Source organism: Vombatus ursinus, unplaced genomic scaffold (genome assembly GCF_900497805.2).
Source record: "Vombatus ursinus unplaced genomic scaffold, bare-nosed wombat genome assembly UNPS02014811.1, whole genome shotgun sequence".
Taxonomy (NCBI): domain Eukaryota; kingdom Metazoa; phylum Chordata; class Mammalia; order Diprotodontia; family Vombatidae; genus Vombatus; species Vombatus ursinus.
In genome coordinates, this window is record NW_020954589.1 from 13,842,064 (window position 1) to 13,859,722 (window position 17,659).

Here is a 17,659-nt window from a genome sequence, read left to right on the forward strand (position 1 = left end):
GGGGGTTCTTGTGAATAGTGATATAAATTTGTCCAAAATCAAATCTTAAAATGGGATATTCAGTAGTTAAAATAATGCCTATCTAAAAGTCTTATGAGGGCTGATTTAAATGAGGTGCCTTTATCCTTCTTTTCTGTTAACAATTGGTAAACTACAAGTGGAAAATGACCTTTAGTATCAGTCACAATCAAATTATTAGGCACCTTTTCTTCCTTGGGACTTCAGGGGGGATTATTTTGTGGGAAGGATCATTGGGATGTTGGTTGTGAAGTGCTTGTTGTGTCAAAACAAAATATATGCCAAGAATTAAATAATTACTGCCCTTCCCCAAATGAATGAGTTATTGTAAGTGAGGTGAATTTCAGTGTATGTAAAGTGGATTTTTTGTTATTCTTTCTTAATTTTCTTCCCAGGATCCATAGCCATAACAGTCTCTACTTCCCAGGTGTTAAGATATGAGTTCTCACGATGCTGGTTCAAAACAATTTCTACTGCGCAGTCGTGGTAGATATAGGGGTGAAGTAATGTAAAATTGTGAGGCTATTGCTGGCAATACGCCTTCTTTGTCTGTTGCCCTATAAAGCAAGTGGACACTGGTCAGTGACTTGGGGACCCCCATAGGGGTGAATGTGCAGACTGAATGCTGTGTGTGCCTTGATTGGCCCCCATCAAGGCTTGGGAGGGGGAGTCTGTGTGCTTGCCTCAACTGGCCCCCATCAGGCTTAAGGGGATTTAGGGGAGGGCACAAGTTGTGCTGGTCTAAATTGACCCCATTGAGACAGAGGAGAAGTTGCCTCCCCTTCACGCTGGCCCCTGTGAGAAGCGTTGTTAGGGAATGCTGTAGGGGTTGGTGCTCCCGTTATCAGCAAACTCCCTTTGAGAAGACTAGACTAGAATAAAGTAAGCTTATTTAACCCCTTATTATGACTCCATTCCTGTCTTCCTGTCTAACCGGATCAAAAGCGAACCTGCTAGTGAGAGAGAAATGGTGTAGTTGATGTGTCTTGTCCAACAGTTATCTATGATAGAAGATTATACTCTGAATGTAAACCTGCCTGAACTCATCATTAGAATAACCATTTCTTTGCATTTTAAGATCTTTGTTTAAGATGCTACATTAACAATTATGTATTGATCTGTTTTTTCTTTTAGGTCCTGATCACACTGGGGTTAACCCTGCTCACTGCCTACTTTGTGATTCAGCCCTGTAGCCCTTTACCACCTGAACCAGTGCTCTCTGGGGCTCACACCTGGCGCTCTCTGATCCATCATATCAGGCTGATGTCCCTGCCCATTGCCAAGAAGTATATGGTTGAAAATAAGGAATTTGTTCCTCTGTCTAATTATAATGAGCCCCCAAGTGACGATGCAGGTAGATTGCTACATTTACTTATTAGCTGGATCTCTTTCTAGACACCAGATGAATTGAAAAGAAAAAAAATGGAGTTTTACTATTAATTCCACTACTTGCCCATAGAAAGGAAAGATTTGACTGTATCATATTTTTATACATATATTTACCACAGTCTCTATTACAGTGTTAGGCATATCGTCAGTAATGTGTGAATTAGTAGTTATGGGGTCTCCTTCTACCTATAGAGATAGAAAACCATCTATAATTTAGTAGATAATAATAACAACAGCTAGCATTTATAGCACTTTAAACTTTGTAAAGTGCTTTACGTGTATTTTCTCACTTGATCTTCACAGTTACCCTGAGAGATAGGTGCTGTTATTATCCCCGTTTTACAGATGAGGAAACTGAGGCAGCTAGTCATTATCTTAAGCAGGATTTGAAGTGAGCCCTTCCTAACTTCAGTTCTAATGCTCTGTCTACTGTACTACTCAGCTGCCCAAGATAAGTCTTAAAGAGTTTACTGAAATTCAGAGAAATTAAGTAATTTGCCAATGTTCACTTAGTGAGTAAGTGCCAGGTTGGGATTTGAAAGCAGGTATTTCTGACTCAAGTCCAGGACTCTGTCTACTACCCCACACATATATGTCCTGAACACATAATTAATAATCACAGTCAATAAATGATTGTTGATTGATTTACTGAAGGCATCAGAACTTTAATTCAGTCTGCTTTGTCCTGTAACAATCCTTGTCCGTGTAGGATTTATTTACTTCGTAGACTTTATTTTGTGTACTTTTACTTTGTCTAACTTCCTTGGACTTGTAAATCTTAGGGATCTCTCAGTATGGAGCTAATAATTGTAAAGATTTTGCCAACAAGTTGAGTTTAAGAACATGTTCCTGGTGACAATGTATCAGTGAGAGAATTAATCAACTTATTACAAACATTTGTTAAGCACCTGCTATGTGCTAGGTACTGTGCTAGGTTATGAGGATATCAAGGCATAAAGGATGAAATCATATCTTCTCTCTTCGAATAATTTAGAAGTATAGATTGTGAAATTTAAACTTTTTTGTCTTTCAGTCATTTTTCAGTTGTGTGTGACTCTTTGTGACCCCATTTGGGGTTTTCTTGGCAAAGATACTGGAGTGGTTTACCATTTCCTTCTCCAGCTCATTTTACAGTTGAGGAAACTGAGGCAAACAGGATAAAGTGACTTGACAAGGGTCACACAGCTAGTAAGTGCCAGAGGTCATATTTGAACTTGAGTCTTCCTGACTCCAGGCATGGTGCTGTATCTGTTGCGCCACCTAGCTGCCCTTTAACCTTCTTTAGAGAATGTGAATTATGGAATTTTTCTTGAAAACTTTAAAGCACTATATAAAAGCACTATATCAATTATAATAATAACTCATATTTCTGTAGATTTTTAAGGTTTCAAAGAGCTTTCTTCACGACAACCTTGTGGTATAGGCAGTATGAGTATTTTCATCTTAATTTTATAGGAGAGAAAACGGAGGCAAAGGATAGCATGATAGAATACTGAACTTGGAAGTCAGGAAAACCTGGGTTCAAAGCCTACTTCAGACACTAGCTTGGTGTGATCCTGTCAAGTACCTCAGTTTCCTCATTTGTAAAATGAGAGCTTTAGACTTGATGATGCCTAAGGTCCCTTCCAACTCTTAATGTATACAAATGCTCCAAATCTTGCTCAGAATTATACAGCTGGGAGATGTTGAGCCAAGATGATGTAAATCTGTGTCTCTCGTCACCAAATCCAATGTTCTTTTACAAAAATTATTCACATTATAATAACTTAATTTCTGTAGCTCTTCTCCTTACTGTGTGATTTTGTTTAAATCACAACCTCTCTGAGCCAAAGTTTTTCCAGTGCCCATCACAGTGTCTGGCACATTATATGTATTTAATAAATGCTTACTGATTGACTGATTTATAAAATGGGAATGGTAATAGTTGTCTTAGCTACTTTATTCAATCAGTAAACATTTATTAAGTTCCTGCTATGTGTCAGGAATTCTCCTAGGTGCTAGGAATATGACATAATGATTCTTTTGAGGTAGAAACAACATATATGTCCATAATAAATAGGAATGTATACAAAATAAACATGAGGTAACGAAATTACTTTGTTTTGGGTAGAAATACTAGCATTCAGAGGATCAGGAAAGGTCTCAGAGGAGGTCTCAAGCTACCTGAGTCTTGAAGGAAATTAAGGATTCTAAAAGGCAAAAGAGAGGAAAGAATGAATTCCAGGCATGGGATATGTGGACAGGGGCCTGGATGGGAGTGGAAGGGGGAACGTACCCTTACACAAAGCACGGATAATAGAATATTGTCTATGAGGAACATCAGTTAAGCTAGAACATAGAGTTTGGGAAAAGGAGCATTATGTGTCAAGACTGAAAAGAAGATGAACTAAAGCCAGACTACGAAGGACTTTAAATGGCAAACAAAGGAGTTTGTAGTTTATCGTGGAGTCTATAGGGAACCTTTGAACCTTTTGAGCTGGTCTGTATTTTAAGAATTTCACTTCGTCAGCTGTGAGAATGATAGCTTGGAGAAGGGAGAGGCTTGAGGCAGGGAGACCAGTTAGGAGGCTATTGCAGTAGTCTAGGCAAGAGCTTGCTGTTTGGGGCTTGAACTGGGATGGTGACCATCTAAGTGAAGGGAGCGGATGTGAGAGGGATTGTGGCAGTAGAATCATTGACTTGGCAACTGATTGGGATTGAAAGCATTTGTGGTGCCCTTGACCAAGATAGGGAAGGTAAGAAGAGAGAATGGGCTTTGGAGGAAAGAGAACGCATTCTGTTGTGAACATGTTGAGTCAGAATGCCTGTGGGACAGCGAGTTGGTGATGTGGGAGTAGAGCTCAGGAACCAGCAGCCGTGAATGTGGTGAGGTCCTGATTAGTGCAAATAATGAATCCCCTGAAGTGGTCTCATGTATTCTCCTTCATACCATTCCAAGTTACATTTGTGTAAAATATGGTAATTAGTTCTAGCCCAATGGAAATATGCAGGGTGAATGTCAATCTGGGAGTTTTCTGCATAACTCCATCTCATCTCTGCATAAAGAAGATTATTAAACTCATGGAAACTGATAAGGTCACTGTGAAAGAGGATGTAGACAGAGAGGAAAGAAAAAAACAAAGAAATCAGGACAGAGATTTCAAATGCACTCATATTCAGGGGATAGGACATTACAGTATCTCACAGGGTTATTGTGAGTGTGTTACTGTATAAACTGTAAAATGCAATATGAATGTGAATTATTGTTATTATTGTTAATGTCATGCATATAATCCATTCCTTTCTGAAAGTGTAATTCAAAAGAAAACATCTTTTCCTAAACATAGAACATCATGCTAAGGTTTCTGAATATAGTTATAGGTTATTATGATAATTTTTATTATATTAATTCAACCTAGTGCAGACATTCCCCCTTTATTCACTGCTTGAACTCCTAATGTGTTTGGGTAACTCACTAACTCAGAGGCAGCTCACTTCATTTTTGAGGAATCTCATTTTTAGAGAATTCTTCCTTACATTTAGCTGAAATCTCTCTCCTTGTAACTTTCATTCCTTGGTCCCAGTCCTGCTGTGAAACCTCATAGAATAAGCCCAATCCCTCTTCCATATAATAGCCCTTCAGATATTAAAAACAATAACAGCACCAACTCTATCATTCTTCTTTCACTTCCCTCCCTCCAAGGTTTCATCTTCCAGCTGAACATCCCCAGTTCCTTCAGATGCTTTTCATGACGTGATTTATAGATCCAGTCACCATCCTGCTCACTTGGAGTTACTCTAGTTTGTTAATGTCTTTCTTAAAATCTGGTACTCCAAGCTATACAATACTGTAGATATGGTATGACCAACCTAAAAGTACAGTAAAATTGTTATCTTTCTACCTACCTTACGTGGTTATTATAGGGAAAGTATTTTATAAACTTTAAAACTTTATGTAAAAATGAACTTCTATTACTGTTGTTATTCTATGCATTATATTCCTGTTACTGTTGCCCAAGATCACATTAGCCTTTTGGGATGCCAAGGTAATCTGTTAACTCATTTTGAGTTTTCATTTCACTTAAATCTCAGTCTTTTTCATATGAATCGATATCATTATATCTGCCCTGTCCTATATGGAACAATTTTTTTTTTTTTTTATCAAGGCAGTTGGGGATAAGTGACTTGCCCAGAGTCACACAGCTAGTAAGTGTCAAGTGTCTGGTCTGAGACCGGATTTGAACTCAGGTCCTCCTGACTCCAAGGCCAGTGCTCTGTCCACTGTGCCACCTAGCTGCCCCTCAGTTAATTTTTTTTAACCTTCATGTTTATGCCTATTTAATTTGAAACATCATTCTAGCCTGTCAGGTTCATTTTGGATCCTGATTCTGTCATCTGTTTGATTAGCTAGACCTCCAAGGTTTATGTCATCCACAGAGATGATAAATATCAGTGTCTTTATTTCATTTTTTAAAAAGTTCTTAATAACACAGCTAGAGCAGTGAGGTGGTGAAGTGCATAGAGTGCTGGTCCTGGAGTCAGGAAAACTTCCTGACTCTTGCTGAGTTCAAATCCAGCCCCAGACACTTAATAGTTATATGTCCCTGTGTAAGTCACTTAACCCTGTTTGCCTCAGTTTCCTCATCTATAAAATGAGCTAGAGAAGGAAATGGCAAACCATTCCATTATCTTTGCCAAGAAAACCTCAAATGGGATCACAGAGAGTCAAACATAACTGAATTGACATGACAACAAAATTACCCAGTGTCTTCTGTAGAGTTCTCTCTCTTTCAAATAAAACTCTGAAAAGTGATTTCTGCTCCTTGGTACCTATGATCAACTTAGAAATTTTTTAGATCCTGGCCAGTGGCATTCGCTTTCTTTTAGCCAGTCTTCCTCAAAGTAAACACTGGCATATTTAGGGAACATGTAATTATTCATTGTCTGGCTTTCAATATGAAATTCCCTGAAACAAAATTTTAACATTCAAGGAATATTAGAATATTGTTTTTTTAATTTTTTTTATTAATTTATTTTGATTTATCAATAATCACTTCCATATGCTTTTGAGTTTAAAATTTTTATCCCCATTCTTCCCTATCACCCTCCCCAAGATGGCGCACAATCTGATATAGGCTATACATTTACATTCATATTAAACATATTTTCACATTAGTGATGTTGTAAGTAGAAATTAAAACCAATAGGAGGAACCATCAGAAAGAGGAAACAAAACTCAACAGAAGAGAAAAAAAAATAACAATTCGGCTTCCACAGTTCTTTCTTTGAGTGTGGATAGCATTTCCATCACAAGGCCTCTGGAGATGTCTTAGATCTTTGTATTGCCAGGGAGGGTTAAGTTTATCAATATTAGTCATCACACAGCATGGCTGTTATTGTGTACAACGTTCTCTTGATTCTGCTCACTTCACTCAGCATCAGACCATAGAAATCTTTCCAGGTTTTTCTCAAGTCAGCCTGTTCATCATTTCTTATAGCACAATAGTATTCCATTACATGTACATTAGGTCCTTTTCCCATTTGGGATATAATCCTAGAAGTGCTATTGCTGGGTCAAAGGGTATGCACATTTTGAGAGCCCTTTGGGCATAGTTCCAAATTGCTCTCCAAAATGGTTGGATCATCTCACAACTCCACCAACAATGCATTAGTGTTCCAATTTTCCCACATCTTCTCCAACATTTTCCTGTTTTGTCATGTTGGCCAATGTGATAGATGTGATGTGGTACCTCAGAGTTGTTTTGATTTGGATTTCTCTAATCAATAGTGATTTAGAGCATTTTTTCATATGACTGTAGATGGATTTAATTTCTTCATCTGAGAGCTGTCTGTTCATATCCTTTGACCATTTATCAATTGGGGAATGGCTCGTATTCTTATAAATTTGATTTAATTCTCTATATATTTTAGAAATGAGGCCCTTATCAGAGAGACTGGTTGTAAAAATTCTTTCCCAATTTTCTACCTTCCTTCTAATCTTAGTTGCATTGGCTTTGTTTGTGCAAAAACTTTTCAATTTAATGTAATCAAAATTATCTGTTTTGCTTCTCCTGTTTGGTCATGAATTCTTCTGTTCTCCATAGATCTGACAGGTAAACTATTCCTTGCTCTCTCAGTTTGCTTATAGTGTCAGCCTTTATATCTAAATCATGTACCCATTTTGACTTTACTTTGGTATATGGTGTGAGATTTTGGTCTATGCCTAGTTTCTGCCATACTCTTTTCCAGTTTTCCCAGCAGTTTTTTTCAAAGAGTGGGTTCTTATCCCAGAAGCTGGGGTCTTTGGGTTTATCAAATAATATATTACTACAGTCATTGACTACTGTGTCTTGCATATTTAACCTATTCCACTGATCCAACACTCTGTTTCTTAGCCAGTACCAAGAAGTTTTGATGATTGCTGCTTTATAATACAATTTAAGATCTGGAATGGCTAGGCCACCTTCCCCTGCATTTCTTTTCATTAGTTGTCTTGATATTCTGGACCTTTTGTTCTTCCAAATGAATCTTGTTATTATTTTTTCTAACTCTATAAAATAATTTTTTGGTAGTTTGATTGGTATGGCACTGAATAAGTAAATCAGCTTAGGTGGAACTGTCATTTTTATTGTATTAGCTCGGCCTACCCATGAGCAACTGATGTTTTTCCAATTATTTAGATCCGATTGTATTTGCGTGAAAAGCGTTTTGCAATTGTGTTCGTAGAGTTCCTGGGTTTGTTTCGGGAGGTAGACTCCTAAATATTTTATAATGTCTACAGTAAGTTTAAATGGAATTTCTCTTTCTATCTCTTCCTGTTGGGCTTTGTTGGTAATATATAGAAATGCCAATGATTTATGTGGGTTTATTTTATAGCCTGCAACTTTGCTAAAGTTGTTTATTATTTCAAGTAGTTTTTTACTTGATTCTCTGGGATTCTCTAAGTATAACATGTCATCTGCAGAGTGATAGCTTTGTTTCTTCTTTGCCTATTCTAATGCCTTCAATGTCTTTTTCTTCTCTTATTGCTAAAGCTAACGTTTTCAGTACGATGTTGAATAACAGTGGTGATAATGGACATCCTTGTTTCACCCCCGATCTTATTGGAAATGCTTCTAGCTTGTCCACGAATATTAGAATATTGTTAACAAGCCAGATCATCCAGCCTCCTATTAATGAATACTCTGACCTTACACAAATGGAAGTAAAATGAGTCCATTATGTTTAGTTAAGAAGAGAGAAGTAGGATGGTGTGGTTTAAGAATTTTATTTTGGTTGCTTCAGTTAAAGTGCTGTTTTAACTTGTAAATATATGTTTGTGGCTTTGTAAATACAGTGCATTAATTTATATGTGTAATAATTCTGGGAAGGAATAGAAAGACACAGTTAAGTTAGTATTTTGAATAGTTCTTGGAAAGAAATTGGAGAAGGCATATTCATGTCAGGATTAAGTAGGAACTCTCATGAGGGAGAAATAAGTATCAGAAGATGCTGACAATGTCAAGACTATTGGAGGGAAAGGGTAGTTAAAATTGAGTGATCTTTAACAATATGTTTTATTTTAAATGATATAATAAGAAAATAATTAAATAGTCTTTCAAAAAATGTGTTAGCATGATGGCTGTAGGAAATACAGGTATCTGAATGTGGTTTGTACAGCCATATAAAGGAAGAAGTATAAATCCTAGTAACTGTAACCATTTAAATACTAGGCTGCCCCTCTGTCCTCTTTACCACGTCATGTACTCATTGGACCCTAAGTAATGGTTGCTGATGATTATCAGAGAGGGTGAAATGCCTGGTGCATCTCTATATTGGTTTCCTGCATCTGATCAACCAACAGATGCTAATTAAGTGCCAACTACATGCTAGGCATTGAGGATTGAAACAAAAAATGAAATATAACATGATAATGATCAACTGTTCACTGCCAGCTGTTGTTGTTTGTCCTTTGTTCTCGAAGAGGACCATGACATCAGGAAAATGATGCCGTGACTTGCAAGTGGATCGGATTTAAGTGAGGGAGGGCCGTGCAAAGTCACCAGCCTCACTTTCTCCTCTGGAGCCATCTGGGTCCAGTGGCCAGATATAGATCAGGACGACTGGAGATGGCTCTATCACTGCCAGTACCTAAGGAGCAAAAGAGGGGCTTCCGTTTTTTAGATTCCAATTTTTTTTATCAAATCCCTTTTCCTTGATTCTCCTCAGTAACCCTCTCCTATCATGACTAATCATTGACAACATACTCAGCCTGCAGTTTAGAGTGAAATAAACTACTTTCTTAAAATATAAGAACACAGCCCTGGAGTCTCGAGGACCGGAGTTCAAATCTGGCCTCAGGCACATAACACTTAATAACTGTGTGACTGTCACTTAACCCCATTTGCCTCAAAAAAAAGAAAATGGGCAGCTAGGTGGCACAGTCGATAGAGCACTGGCCCTGGAGTCAGGAGGAGTTCAATTCTGACCTCAGATACTTGACACTTACTAGCTGTGTGACTCTGGGCAAGTCACTTAACCCCATTGCCTTTCAAAAAAAGAAAAAAAAGAAAAAGAAAATATAAGAACAGCAGGCAAATTTCAGGGACACAGTACTTTTAGTGAGTCTAGCTTTGTTCAGCTAAAGAGATATACGTGGTTTCTCTTCTTTTCTTACCCTGGCATGGAGCAGGGGCAGGGAGGGGGGAGGTGGTGAACTGTCCATGTAAAGGTACCGAGATAAGAAATACAGTGTTATTTATGAAGAACATAAACATAACGTTTCTAAAACCAGTCTCTTTCCTAGGCTAGATGCATAGGAAATACATAGACTAGATACACCATTTCTTAGTCTGTTCTCCACTAAGTCCACATTCTAATTAACTTAACCTTTGCTCTTTTAATTCACAGTTTTCCCATTGCTTCTGTGTTGTTGTTGTTTTTTCCAGTAACTTGTTCACACTTTGCCCTGTTGGTGCATTCTTCTTACTTTTCACATCTATAATAGAGCAAGATTTTAGTGTTGGAAATGAGCCTACCCCCCCCAATTCTGAGTCTTTGAGATCGTTCAACCCCACCCTTCTCAATTTGTAAAAGAAGAAACTAGGGCTTAGCAAGAAAAGTGGGTCTCCTGCCTTATCGTTGCTCTTATCATTCATTTCCCTTTTGTTTCTCCTAGCTATCCTAGCACCATCTTGACCAGCCTCCTGTCATTTTATGTGCTCTTTCAATAGTTTTTGGATTTGTTAACTAAGTTCAGGATCCACATTTAAAATACACATATGTAGGTTCCATTGTGATGAGAACAATCACTTCTCATCCATTGAAAATTAAGGATCATGGTTCATGATCCAGAATTGTATGTTCAGAGTGAATTAGGCAAAATTTTCTCCATCTTGGAAATAGTAGGACCCCAAGTGCAGAGTCCACAAAGAAAATAAGTTTGATTGAGTCAAGAAATTGAAATCAGAAGTATTGTAGAAGGTATGGCATCTAGGTGTAGGATAGAGTAAGAAAACAGGCAAGGTTTATGTTGTGAAAAGCAGGTAGACTGAGCAGCTGATTTTGTAGAAGAGAGATTTAGCTAGAGCTCAGGTCTCTACCTTGGTTGGAAATCTGGTTTGTAATAGTTCATTCCTGAGGGTTTCCTGAATCCATTTATAAAGCTCAGAGAAAAGGTCCTTAACTCTTCTTTCTGCATACAAGAAATATGCCAGCAACATGCAAACATAAGTAAAGAGACAATAATTTGAAGATGTCACTGTTGTATCCATACAACTCCAGACCATGGAAACCCAATGACTAACCCAGGCATTATAGTAGCAGGGCTTCATATGCATAAGCCTTTATTTACCAGAAGATTTTGTTGATTCCGGAAAGGGTGTTTTTGTTTAAAGTGTTGAAAGATTCCCTAAGAAACAAATAAAATGTTTTGGGTTACTGAAGAATAATAATGTCTCTGGAAACCTCTGAAAGTAAGTGAGATTATTGCTCATTTTATTTGGTTCAAAGAAGGTGCTTCTTGAAGCAAAGCAGTTTGTAAAATCTTGATCTTTCAAAGTCTCTTCCATCCCTAGGATTTATAAAACTGATGTAGGCCCATATCTTGGAAAGGGGTCCATCTGAAATATAGGCTGTCTACATCGCACAAAAACCAGAAAGGGACAATATAAAGTGGATTATAGAGTTCAGCCTCATTTCAGACATTTTTATATTTACCACGTACTAGTAAGGGTAACAAATTGTGTGTCAGGTGTTGCAAAGTTGCTCTTGGGCACAGTTCAAATAATAGCTTGACTTCAGAGTTCTCTTTATGAAGGTGTTTTTTACTGGCTGTGGATTCTTTTAGGTATGTTGGGGTTGGGGGGAATGGGGATCCACACTGTTTTCTGTCTTCTTCCCTATGAATTTAGCTTTCTGCCTAAGGCCTCCTAAAAAGTAGGCAGTGAAGGAGTAAATGACATTCCCTTCTTACCACCCCAACCTCCTGTATCTCCAGAGTATTTTATCCTAAAACAAAAGCTTTTGCTTTCTGGCTGAATGTCATTAGGTTATTCTGCATGTGGCTTGTCCTGTGAACCAGAAATCCTAGAGGATTAGTTGTTGCACATTATCAGCCAACCCTAGTGAGTCCTTTTGTAAACAACCCTCCAGCTGCCTGAGAGCCAGTAACAGGCCCAGGACCCTCCTCTGTGTTTGACTTCTCTCCAGATGGGCAATTTGTAGAGAAGGGTGGTTTCATTTCTGAAGTTTTACTCTGGCCTACGTTTGGTCCATGGAATTGTTTTTTAAATTCCTTACTGACAGTAAAAATGAATTTCATATCCTGGTAAGAATTAGAAATATAGGACCATAGCTTTGTTTTGCAGTTAATAGTTGGAACAGCTTTATAAGTGTCAGAAACAAGAGCTATGTTTCACAACTAGTGAAACACCAAGAATGACGTGTTGCTGGTGGAAAAGTGCTTTCTGAAGAATACAAATTTAAAAGTTAAGTTCAATGGCTAGAAGTGAGTCCCTACCCATTCTTGGTGTAGAATTGACTCTGAACTGGTTGGTTTTAAAAAAAAAAAAAAAAAAAAAAAAAAAAGGCCCCTTTAATTAGCTAAAGTATATGTGGGTAGAATGTGAAAAAAGAAATATTCCTGGATAGTTTAAGAAATTTCTCCCAGAGCAATTTGGAACTGTGCCCAAAGGGCTATAATCTGTGCATACCCTTTGATCCAGCAGTACCACTTCTAGGTCTGTATCCCAAAGAGATCATAAAAATGGGAAAAGGACTCACATGTACAAAAATATTTATAGCAGCTCTTATTGTGGTAGCAGAGAATTGTAAATTGAGGGTATGGACGCCCATCCATTGGGGAATGGCTGAACAAGTTGTGGTATATGAATGTAATGGAATACTGTTGTGCTATAAAAAATGATGAGGGGGCAGCTAGGTGGCGCAGTGGATAGAGCATACTGGCCCTGAAATCAGGAGGACCTGAGTTCAAATCCGGCCTCAGAACAAACACTTGACACTTACTAGCTGTGTGACCTGGGCAAGTCACTTAACCCCAATTGCCTAAAAATAAAAAAAAATTAAGAAAAAAAAAGAAATGATGAGCAGGCAGACTTCAGAAAAACCTGGAAAGACTTGTATGGACTGATGCTGAGTGAAGTGAGCAGAGCCAGGAGAATGTTGTACACAGTAACAGCCACATTGAGTGATGTCTGACTTTGATAGACTTAACCCCTCTCAGCAATACAAGGATCTAAGATATCTCCAAAAGCCTCATGATGGAAAATGCTATCCACATCCAAAGAAAGAGCTATGGAGTTTGAATGCAGATCGAAGCATATTATTTGCTATTTTTTTCCTCTATTTTGTTTTGTTTCCTCTTTCTTGTGGTTCCTCCTATTGGTTCTAATTCTTCCTTACAACATGACTAATGTGAAAATATGTTTAATAGGAATGTATATGTAAAGCCTGTATCAGATTTCGTGCCGTCTTTGGGAAGGGGAGGGAGAAAAATTTTAAACTCAAAAGTTTATTGAAGTAATTGTTGATAAATCAAAAGAAATTAATTTTAAAAAAAAATTTCTCCCAGTAGGAAGAAATCCTGTTAGTTGAAAAACTAGAGTCAGAATAACAAGAAGGATAAATTTGAGATATTGAGTATGGTGGCCTCGGATGGTAGTCCACAGTGAAGTTCTTGGTATTAAGTCTCACCAGGTGCTCTGCTCCTGTAGGGTTGCTTCAACTGAGACTAAACCTCTTTTATGGGTATGATTAAGTGAACAAGTCCCTACACACACCTTCTGTGTAGAACTAATTCTGACCGGGTCAATGAAATAGGGTTCTTTTGATCTGAAATGGCTTATTTCCCTAGTCAACCACTTTTCACATCACTCCCTACTATGGTGTTCTTCTCTTGATATTTCCCAAAGTGGCTCATTGTTCTTCTGAATTCTAGGTAGTTCTGGGGGAAAGAAATCAAGAATATATTGTGGTTTGGAGGCTCTTGAGTTGAATGAGAATGCAGGGTAGGGGGCATTTTGAAGATCAGATATAGGACTCTTGGATACTACTGCTTTCCAGAGATGGAGCTAGGAAATACCACCCCTTTAAATCCCAGAAAGATGAGAGTTTTCTATAGTGCTGAAGCAAACCTTGGGATTTTTAGCAGTTCAGGAAACCAGGACATTAGGGGATGTTTGGGATGTGCTTGGAAGAAATCTGATCTACCCTGCTGCTAACATTGTTTTTCTAAAACTCAGAAAGTGAGAGGACAGCCATGACCTCAAGGCAGTCAGACTTCTTTAATGGGTTTGGGCGATGATCCAGACTCAATACTTGGGTTGGGGATCATGACTATGAAACAGTTCCTGTCATAGCTGTGTAATCTTTCATTAACAGCAGATGTTTTTCCCCATCACCTTTACAAGAAGAACCTTGAAGAGGGTTAGCCCTGGGACTTAGAGGGGGACTTGAAAGGGTCCTGGCACCAGAGTAGGAGTGACCACTCAACATGAGGATACATTAAGAGTAAAGGTGGAATGTTTAATTGATATCCCATTTCTTGCCTTCTCCAGGAAGGAGGGAAAGAATTAAGAGCTCAGTTTTTTTAAATGAATATTTAAAAACAAATTTTTAAAAAGTGGATAGTATACTTGTTGGTGCCTCCAGAACTGCCTAAAAGGAAAGTAGGAATGGAGAGGGTGCATCATGGAACTAACACTCCACACCTGCTCCATGACTTTTGATTTCATTACAGTTCTAGATTTGAACTTTGCACCACAACATTTTGATTTTGTTATGTTGTAGTGTATGTTAAAGAAACACAGTGTAAAAAAACCACTAAACACCCTAAACTTTATATAGAAAAGAAGTGGAATTAATGTTTGTTCTCCCTGTAAATCTTCCAAAATAGCATTTCTTTAGGTCTTGCTAAATCAGCAGAAAAATCTGTTAGTTGCCGTTGAATCTGGGACCCCAACTGGCATTATGCCAGACTAGGAAAAGGGCTCTTGATGAATGGGTGTGGCAGGATCTCAAATGAGATAATGTATGTACAGTACTTTGCAAACCTTAAAAGTGCTCTGTGTGTGTGTGTGTGTGTGTGTGTGTGTGTGTGTGTGAGAGAGAGAGAGATCATAGTTATTATAGGACTGTGTAAGATATCAAATCAAATGAAGACATTTTATGTTTAAATACTTCTAATCACAACTTACTTCTTCACAACATAGCCCTTTTTTATTACTAGACTGTTCTAATTTCCATCCATTTTTCCTACTTCTACCTGCTGGAGCAACAGATGTCTAGTCCTCTTCTGAAGGCAACTGTTATTTCCCCCCCATAAGTCTTCTCTTTAGTCCAGATCTCCCTAATTCCTTTGGCCATTCCTTATGTCATGATTTCCAGACTCCTCACTGTCCTGGTTACTTTCTTCTTGATGCTTCCTGATTTGTCATTGTATCTCTTAAGGTGACATTTATTTTAGAGGATACCAGAACTGAAATCAGTACTTCACATGTGGTCTGACCATCAGGGATTACTGGATGGCTATTAGCACCCTTGATTCTACAAGTCTAGGCTGAGATTGCATTAGCATTTTAATAGCACCTTCACACAGACCATATTGATTTTCTGGTTAGCTAAAATCCTTAGGCCTTTTTTTTTTTTAAATATAAACTGCTATCAAGTCAAGTTTCTAATGTTATAGTTGATTTTTTAAAAGCCTAAATGCAGAACTTTATATCTGTTTAAATATTTTATTAAATTTTATTGGTTTCAGCCTACAGCCTCCCCCAGTAGCAGGGATTTTAGGAGTGAGTTACCATGCCTGACCAATTTACCTTTTCAAAAATCAGGATATTATGGGGCAGCTAGGTGGCGAAGTGGATAAGAGCACCAGCCTTGGAGTCAGGAGGTCCTGAGTTCAAATGCGGCCTCAGACAGTTGGCACTTACTAGCTGTGTGATCCTGGGCGAGTCACTTAACCCCGATTGCTTTGCCAAAAACAAAAAAAAATTTTTTTTTTTTTTAAAAATCAGGGTATTCGATCATTCCTAGTCTTCTGGCATCTCTCCTGTTTTTCATTATTTCTCAGAGAAAAGAAATTATTTTGATACCCTGGGATGTCATTTGTTTAAGCAAGGAGGCTGCCTTAAAGGGTACTTTTTTCAACAAATTATCGATATATTTTATTTTTACATCACCTTAATTTTCTAATATATCCCTCTCCCACCTAGAGAGCCATCTTTTATTATAAAGAATAAAAAAGAAAGGGGACAGGGAGCAGTTCAGCAAAACTATAGCACTTCAACCCAGTCCTGCAATACATGAATTGTTCCACCCTCGTTGACCCCCACCTTTGCAAAGAAAGGAAGGAGGCACCTTCTCGTGTCTCTTAATCCTGGCCTGGCTTGGTCATTATAATTAATTATATGGTGTTCAGCTTTGAGTTTTTTTAACCTTTCATTGACATTGTTGCCATTGTATATATTTTTTCCTTGTTCTGATTACTTAATTTTGTATCAATTTATATGTCTTCTCATGCTTCTCTATTTCCTTCACATTCAGAGTATCTTATGGCACAGTAGTATTTTGTTATATTTATATGCCACAACTTATCCCCAGTTTCTATGGCCATCTCCTTTGATTTCATTTCTTCACTGCTACAAAAAAAAAAAATGCTACTATAAATAAGGTGTATGTGGGACCTTTCTAATTTTTACTTCCTTCAAGTATTTGCCCATCGGTGTGATTTCTGGGTCAAAGATCTGGATGTTTTAGTCATTTTCTTAGCATATTTCCAAATTGCTTTATAGAACAGTTAAACCAATTCATAGCTCCAACTGTATTTTACTGTACCTTTCTTTCTGTAAACCCTCCAATATTAACTATTTCCACTTTTTCTCGTCTTTATGAATTTGCTGAATGTGAGGTAAAAGCTCAGTTATTTTGTATTTCTCCTGTTAGTCATTTGGAGCAACCTTTCCTATATTTGTTAAGTTTGCGGTACTTCTTTTAAGAACTATTTGTTCATACCCTTTTTTTCCCATTTAAAAATTATGAACTTAACCAATCTCAGCTAAAATGAGCAATTCCAGAGAGAGTTGTACATGAAACTATGACTCAGTTATGTACAACTTGCTTTTCTTTTTAAATATATGAGTTCAACATGTTCATATCCTTTGACCAAAAATAGCTCTGCTCTTATATATTTTACCGGGTGCTTTCTACCTTAGAGTTGTTGATGCCTTGTTCTATTTAAATATGTAAATGTGAGTTATTTAAAATTACTACATGCTTACTATCTTATATAAATTTTTAATTCCTTTTTTTGCGGTGTGCATTTTATCCTTTCTGGTATTCACCCTGGAGCTGATGTAAACAAAAATGATTGTTGAATAATTAATTTATCTATTTGTAACTCTGGTCTAATCTATCCGACATAGAGAACTGCACAGCTGTTGAGAGTGTTTGTCAGGGGAAGATGAGACCTTGGCCCAGCTGCTTGGGGAGAGTCACTCCTTTAATGCAATAATGCACAATGGGACCCACTGTCAAAACAGGATCATGTGATTTGAGGAAGAGCTATGCCTCTGAAGGCTGCGTTGGCAGCCAAACAAACACTGAGATGGGAAAAGAGAACAAATGAGCAGACATATTCTGGGAAGGAAAAACAACAAAGAGGCTTTATCAGGTGTTAGGTGATTCCATCCTCTGCCTTGAGTCAGAAGTCTGCAAACCAACACCAAGGCTTGAAACTGGGGTTCTGATATAAGTACTTGTCTCTGAGTCACAA

At 37.8% G+C, this 17,659-nt stretch overlaps 1 protein-coding gene across 1 annotated transcript in view; it reads left to right on the top strand.

Moving 5' to 3' along the window:
- The first annotated feature begins 468 nt into the window (after positions 1-468).
- CUNH6orf89 (chromosome unknown C6orf89 homolog) overlaps positions 469-17,659 on the top strand; it is a 29,964-nt gene continuing 12,773 nt past the window's right edge. The window contains exons 1-2 of the mRNA XM_027876334.1: positions 469-516; positions 1,153-1,372. Of these exons, the coding sequence (XP_027732135.1) occupies positions 469-516; positions 1,153-1,372 (268 nt within the window). The remainder of the gene's footprint in view (positions 517-1,152; positions 1,373-17,659) is intronic.